This window comes from Nicotiana tomentosiformis, chromosome 12, assembly GCF_000390325.3.
Source record: "Nicotiana tomentosiformis chromosome 12, ASM39032v3, whole genome shotgun sequence".
NCBI classification, from domain to species: domain Eukaryota; kingdom Viridiplantae; phylum Streptophyta; class Magnoliopsida; order Solanales; family Solanaceae; genus Nicotiana; species Nicotiana tomentosiformis.
This window is the reverse complement of record NC_090823.1, coordinates 107,345,056-107,352,420: the sequence shown is the minus strand read 5'-3', so window position 1 is coordinate 107,352,420 and position 7,365 is coordinate 107,345,056. Positions and strand designations below refer to the sequence as shown.

Here is a 7,365-nt window from a genome sequence, read left to right as displayed (position 1 = left end):
TTTGCATATTGCTCGCAATCCTGTGTTTCATGAACGGACCAAACATATTGAACTTAATTGTCATTTTGTTAGACGCGAGCTTGGTGAGGGCCTGTTGAGTTTGCATCATGTCTCCGGCTCTGCTCAGGTTGCTGATCTGCTCACAAAAAGCCTTGCCTATGCTTGCTCACTATTTTCATCTTCGCAAGTTGGGGGTTTTGTCACCCTCCAACTTGAGGGGGGCTGTTAGAATAGGCCCAATGGGTATAGGCTAATGTTAGACCCATTATATTGGGCCATATGTTGTAATTTATCCGGGTAGCCCAATTTAGAGTATTATAAAGTATTAAGTTCCGGGTCATATAAATACATTGGGTCCAGTCTTCAATTGTAAAGAACATTTTATATTTTTCTCTTCTGATATAGAAAGTATCTGGAAGTTTCCTCTCAAACCAAACATGAACCCTAAATTTCATTCTTCCGATTTCACATAACTTCTACATATTTACAAATTAAGAATGAGATACTTTTAAGTGCCTTATATTCCCGCTTCCGGAGGAAAAAAGAGAATATTTTCAGCAATTCAAGGTAACCAAACACTGAATTTTCCTTCATACCAAAGAATAACTGAGGTGGAGACACAAATATTACATGCATGCAACCAACAAGAGATCCGCAGATAATCACCAAAGACAATCGATCACAGCTGCTTGTGATCTTTCGGCTCTGAAATTGGGAAAAAATTAGTTTAACATAGAAAGTAACAAAGGAAAATGCTAGCGAACAATTGCTGCAACGAATGCCAATGTATTTCCTTGCTCTTCCTAACATTTGAACATTTTTCATATCAATTCATAAGATTTGATAATTCATACGAAGAAACGAAACAGTGTGTGTGTACAATCTACAATAATGATGGAGGTAAATAAGGCGGAGCGAGTCTTGTAAGAAGGCAGTTAAGGTGTGGCAGTTATATGAACAGCAAGAGAGAGCGCGAAACCGTCTAATCATGAGACAGCTTCTCGTTAAAATATTCCACCTTTTTTTCTTCTTTTGTTTCGTAACCGCTGCCTTCGGATTAAATTGCATATATTAAAAAATTGAATGCATATTATCAGGACGAATAAATTCATTTTATTTGGATTACTCAGTTGTTTCGTGGATGATTGCGTTAAAATCACTAAACAAATTTTTATGATGGAAATATCATTCTAACTTTACGTAAACATCACAAAAGTCACTAAACTAGTTTTTGTAACCAAAATTCCTATCCCAAGTGTCAAAAGACTTCTCATTCGCATGTTTGAACTGCCAATAAATACATAACAGTATATGCTTTTATATAATAATTTCTTACTTATTCATTGTTAAATGAAGTATCAATTTGTGAGTAGCACTCCAAGTGGATAGAGGGTGCTTTTACGCTGACAGGAGAGTGCCAAGGCAACATTAACGCGAACGGGCAAATGTCGCCACTGGCTGCAACTGCTTAAAGAGTTGAGATTAATCGCCATGAATTGAAGCAAACGATTAAAGGATAATTACACCACCACCACTAAGACAGAACAAACTTCTTAAAGTAAACTTCATGTTAAGACATTCAGTCTCATTAATCTTTTAGACATCCTCTTTGCCCTCTTTGAAGCAGATGAAGCCAAGGCTTCAAGATTTGACATTAGGAATTGCACTTTGGTTCTTTTATTCGAACTTGGCCCCATTGTTCTTGTGCTGAATTGAAGATCATCAGCCAACTACCTGAAAATATGTGATAAAACTAGGCAGCAAACAGTGATAGGTCAACGTCATGTAAGTTCCTTGGCATGCTTCCAAGTGCTCATCAACGAAATCAAAGCCCAAGATTCAGATTTCCCAGGCTGACTACTTTACAGAAATTTGACCTGAAACAAGATGCCATTGAGGCCGGAGAAAAGCAGAATGCGAGACAACTGCCGCATAAGCAAGTTACTGCCATATACCCCAACCAATCAAAACACCGTCTGGCAAGGTTTTCTGCAACTGAAGAATTTGGATAACCTCATCAAAGCACCTCGTGGCCACGCCTTTTGCTCAATCGGGATACCTATATAGTGAATTGCAACAGGGAGAGTGAGATCGTAATTCATAGTAACTACTAATCCAGAAGATTAATAATAATAAAAAATTTGCAACCATTCGGCATCCCAGCACTTAATTTGCTACAAAATGACTTCGAAAACCAATCTTCAATAGCCAGTAAAGTACGCTGTAACATCTCTATAGATCCAAGAACTCAAGAACAAAGATATCTTCTACACCATATAAGATCTTCAGCACAACAGCATTGACATATCAAAGGATCTAGACATATTAGACAACATATAAGCCTCAAACTATCAAGTCAAGGTATTCAGAGGAACTAAGCACAAGCAGAATGGGGATATTGAATTTCCTAATAAAAACCATCAGTGATATGAATTGGAAGTTGAAACCAGTGAAACTTGGGACAAGTACCAGGTACAGGCTGGTTAGCCTTGAGCAGTCCGGTACGTGCAATCCAAAACATAATTTGAGGCTATCCTTGTGCATGTTGCTTCAGAAGTACAAAGAAAATGGAACAACGCAATTATGTTTTTCCCTCTCGTCCTCCTTTTATCAACTTTGGCCTAGGCTTCATAGGCTTGAGAAAAGAAGCCTGAAACCTGACCATACTTCTTAAAACCGCTATCAAACTTGACTCTATATCAATGCCATTAGGCTCAAGAATCCGTAAGCAATGTGCTACTGCCTCCATGGTACTCATGCACCCACTAAATGGTTCCTTCCTAAGAATTAAATCAGAATTGAAGATCGTCCCGCCGTCATTGCCTACATCATAGTCTAAGTGAACCTGGACAGCAAACTTTGATAAAAATGATAAGCTTGCACGCATCATCTCTCGAGCATGCTTCCAAGTTCCATCAAAAGCAATCAAGACGTAGTTGATCATCTCTACAGTATGTTTAGAGGATTTCCAATGATTGATTTCCTGAGATGGTGATGTATCAGCACCTGAAGAATCACAGTCACATAACTTTTTCCCATTAGTCAACAACCACAAAAAGAATCAGAAAATAAATGAAGAAAAGGAGATTGTTTCTCTTGGCGGGCATGCTGCAGGTTTGAGGGGATGAGAGTGCCGCTACAGGGTTGGTGTGCATGAGAAATGGTCATCAACCAACTATTTCATTTGACATGATTGAATAATTATGGCATGAGGATCCAGATTAATAGTCAAAAGAAATTTGGTCCAAGGATGATATTGAGTTATATCCACTAGATATAGAGCCCGTTTGGATTGGCCGGAAAAAAGTAACTTTTAAGCACAAGTGCTTAAAAGCACTTTTTATGTACTTGAACTTGTTTTACAAATAAGCAGTTACGTGTTTGGATAAAAGTGTTTAAACTAAAAAAAAGCTATTGAAATGTTTGGTAAACAAGTGCTGGTAAGCACTTTTTTCTGTTAAAATGACCGAGATGTCCTAAAGCTGTCAACACTAAAAATAAGCTTATTGATAGATTTTTAATTTTAAATTAACTCAAATGCAGATTAATTTGTGTATCAATTCAGTTTAAGTTATAATACTGATTAGATAAGATTATTTTAATTAATATAAAGTACTTATTGGGTAAAGCATTGATTAATAATTGTAATTAAAAAATATACTTAAACTATATAAACAATTCATATAAAATTACCCACAAAGTAAATAAATTAAAGTGAAGTACTTTTAAAAATCGAAAAACCACGTAAAAGTTACTTTTTTGCTTTCTACTTTCATTTTTGGTTATGCAAATGAATCAAAAATGGAATTTGAACGAGTTAGAAAGCTTTTGAAGTTGAGAAACAAGTATTGCTAATCAGTTTAGAATACTCCTGAGGTTATGATACCAGTTAGGAAGAAATGGGAAGAAAAAGAAACGGGTTAGAGGTTTTAGTAAGAGAGGGTACTTTGGTAATAATAAAAGCATGTAAGGGATAATAGGGTAAATTAATTGGTCAAACTCAAGTAGCTTTTAAGCCCAAAAAAAATAAGTTGGGATAGACCAACTTATTGCTTTTGGCTTGTTTTTAGTTTGTTGGCTTAAAAGCACTTGACTTTTTGTATTTGCCAAACACCAAAATAAGCTAAAAAGTGCTTTTAAGCTGGTTTGACCAGCTTTTAAGCCAATCCAAACACCCTAATAGAGCCCGTTTGGATTAGCTGAATAAAAGTAGCTTTTAAGCATTTGGGCTTAAAAGCACTTTTGAAGTGATGGAACTGAATTCAAAAAGAAGCACTCATGTGTTTGGCTAGAAGTGTTGAAGCTTAAAATAAGCAATTGGTGTGTTTGGTGAAAAAGTGCTAATAAGCACTATTTTATATTAAAATAACTAAAATGTCCTCAAAACTGTTAAAAATTAAATAAATTAATTATTACCAAATTTTAATTCTAAATTGATAATAGTACAAATTAATTTATGTTTTAACATATTTTAAGTTCTAAATTTGTTAGATAAAATTATTTTAATTTATGAAAGATATTTTTTTCCCTTTGACCAGATCTTCACTGTATGGTCATATGCAGAATTCTCTGTCAAAGAAAGAACATAGGTAACCTGTCATGGTGTACAAACTGCTAATAAAATAAACCATGATGTTAAGCATGTAAATTGGGCAAATGGAAGCATCTTTTTTCCTACCTTCTTTCCTTAAAATATTTTTGCCATATTTTCATTCAACCACCGAAAGCTTTTTATTTTAACTCTTTGCAATCTTACTAGTTTAATCGAAAGGGATTTAAAAGAAGAATGAAAAAGAGCTTCTCAAAATGTGAGCACTCGACATGGAAGCAATTGTAGACAAGGTCAAACGGATAGACAAAGACGAAGGAGCAATGGATAAAAATGTAATTGGCTTGGTCAAACCCCAAGTGCTCTTAAGTCAAAAAGCAATAAGTTGGAGTAGAAACTTATTGCTTTTGACTTGTTTTGAGTTGTTTTGAGTTGTTTTCGCTTAAAAGCACTTTTTATATTTGCCATACACTAAAACAAGCCAAAAAGTACCTTTAAGCTAATTTGGCCAGCTTTTAAGCCAATACAAACACCCTCATAGTTTGGTATTGTCATATGACAACACAGACAATTTAGTGATGTTTAAGCTCATTTATATGACCAAATTCAGTACCTTTCATCTCTTATTGAGATTTTTCTTTTTGGTAGTATTGTAAAGGAGAAACGCACAAAAAAGCATTAAAGTCTACTGGAGCTTTAAGAGAAAAGTGCAGTTGAAGCATTAGCTTCGGAGAAGATAGGCACAAATAAAGAAAACAGTTAAAGCATATATTAGTAATGGGAAAATAATAACTGTAGATATAAAAGACAATTATTTATATAAAGGAATTAAAAGATATTACAGTTGAGTAGAATATGTCAAGCAAAATCATATCTCATCAAGTTCAAAATCAGTTTTAATTTTTTATCAGGATAGAAAATGCAATTTTATGTTTCTAATAAAATTCTGTAAGCAATATTCTTACACTAAATTTGAAATTTCTATTCATGATCACTAATATAATCATTCATAATGTTTAACTATATTTATTGTTTAGTCTCCCTCTCTTCAAAGACAAAACTCATGAGTGACGAGGTGCGTCTTAGTGCCTTGGTGCTTACACTAAAGTTCTGTCTAAGCAAGGAGAAATCGTTCTCATTTTCTGTAACCATCCCTTCTCATTCTTCAAGGTACCTTTATCTCTACACAATATACACTGATAACAACTTTCTCATTCTTGAGTCTTCCAGGTGCCATTAGCTTTATACGACCTACAATTTATGACTTCCCTTTTACTTTCAATTAAAGTAAATCCTTTTCCTCTGTTTTCTCCTCTGCTAAGTAGCAAATCATCTTCCAAGTGTGCGGACATTTTCTTTTTTCAGCTTGATATAGCAATTCACTATTCTCAATTATTAACAGACAACAAAAAACCTCAATCCCAACTACTTCGGGCAAGCTATAAACAACATCATACCCAGTAAAATCCCACTAGTGGGGTCTGGGGAGAGTAAAGTGTACGCAGACCTTACCCCTACCCCGAAAAAGGTAGAGAGGCTGTTTCTGGGAGACTCTCGGCTCAACTTCGGGCAAGCTATATGAATCCTAAATAACCATTCTGTTCCATTTAGACCCATTTCATTCTGATACTCGATAACACATCTAAATTTCGTCTTTTACAACAAACTAATCACAACTAATCTAGCTCTACCAACACTGGCCCGAAACTATCAACAATACAATCTCAAATAAAATAAAATTATATGGCATAGTAGGAACTTATTTTTCTTTAGAAAACAGAAAGTTAGTAGGGATTTTGTAATACAACAGATAAAGAGTATAGTTATATAGAGGATTCAAATGTATAGGGAGGGAAAGCGAACTAGGAGGTGCATAGATTTCATTGAACAAATTTGTAATTAGACTGCGAGACCTACTGCTGCCAGCAGTGCGTGGCTGGTGCTTGGGTGCTCTTTAGGTGTATGTGTTAATGTGGTTTGGAAATGGTAATATTCACAGTTATTACCAAAAAAAATAAAATTAGAAAAGATTAAACTCGTTCACTCAAGAAGTAAGTTTTTCGAATAACTTCATACCAGGAAACAGATAAATTGCTCTGTGCGGAAAATTAGGGTTACGAATAGCAACATCGTGAAGAGAATCGAGAATTTCTGAATCGCCGTAGCGTAATCTCCGGCCAACTATAACGTCGCATTTGCGGAGGCACTTGGATAGAACAGGGACTGTGGCGAGCTTGTGCCGTTGCTCGTGAGGATGGTGAAGGATTACGATTCGAGTAATAGTTGCGATTGATTCCGGTGGAATTATGCTGCATAAACACACTTTTATTGGTCTGTTACAGTTAAAGCAAAGTTTTCGCCGCTTCTCTTCGTTGTGACCGTCAGAATCATCGCCGGCGGCGAAGGGAGTGGAATTTGCCGGTTGGGTTTCGGGGTCCATTGGAGTAGGAAGTTTCTGGAAGTTACTAACGACTTGGATAACTCTTCTAAACCGAATTGTAACGATATTAGGGGAAAGTGATCAAAATGGTCCTCAAAGTATATGAGTGAGACTATTTTGGTCCTTGATTTATTGTTTTTACCAGAAATAGTTTAGGTTTCTTTTGTATCAAGAGTGTTGGGAAGCCACTAAGATGGATTAGATGGAGAGACGATGCCTCTTCAGAGTCTAAAGAGAAATCAGGAAGACAACATAATAAGGATAGAGGAGACTCCGAGGTTTGCGGACGCTGGCAGATGTATTTTTAAGTCTCCGTGTATAACTAGTTCACTGATATTTGGTCAAATAGGAAGTACCTGGATCTACACAAAAAGAT

At 35.7% G+C, this 7,365-nt stretch overlaps 1 protein-coding gene across 1 annotated transcript; it reads right to left on the bottom strand.

Annotated features, from left to right (window-relative positions):
- Positions 1-1,436: 1,436 nt before the first annotated feature.
- LOC104116145 (tRNA-uridine aminocarboxypropyltransferase A) lies at positions 1,437-7,050 on the bottom strand. The gene is made up of 4 exons (XM_070191967.1): positions 6,626-7,050; positions 2,470-3,006; positions 1,878-2,059; positions 1,437-1,734 (listed from the first exon to the last, which is right to left on the bottom strand). The coding sequence occupies exons 1-2, from the start codon at positions 6,987-6,989 to the stop codon at positions 2,582-2,584; spliced, it is 789 nt and encodes a 262-aa protein (XP_070048068.1). The 5' UTR covers positions 6,990-7,050; the 3' UTR covers positions 1,437-1,734; positions 1,878-2,059; positions 2,470-2,581.
- Between the last annotated feature and the right edge of the window lie 315 nt (positions 7,051-7,365).

Bases quoted from the DNA above. Each gene is read 5' to 3' on its own strand.
- LOC104116145 (XM_070191967.1), bottom strand. From the start codon at position 6,989: ATGGACCCCGAAACCCAACCGGCAAATTCCACTCCCTTCGCCGCCGGC. The intron at 3,007-6,625 runs GTATGAAGTTAT...GTGATTCTTCAG, and splicing joins AGCAATTTATCTGTTTCCTG to GTGCTGATACATCACCATCT.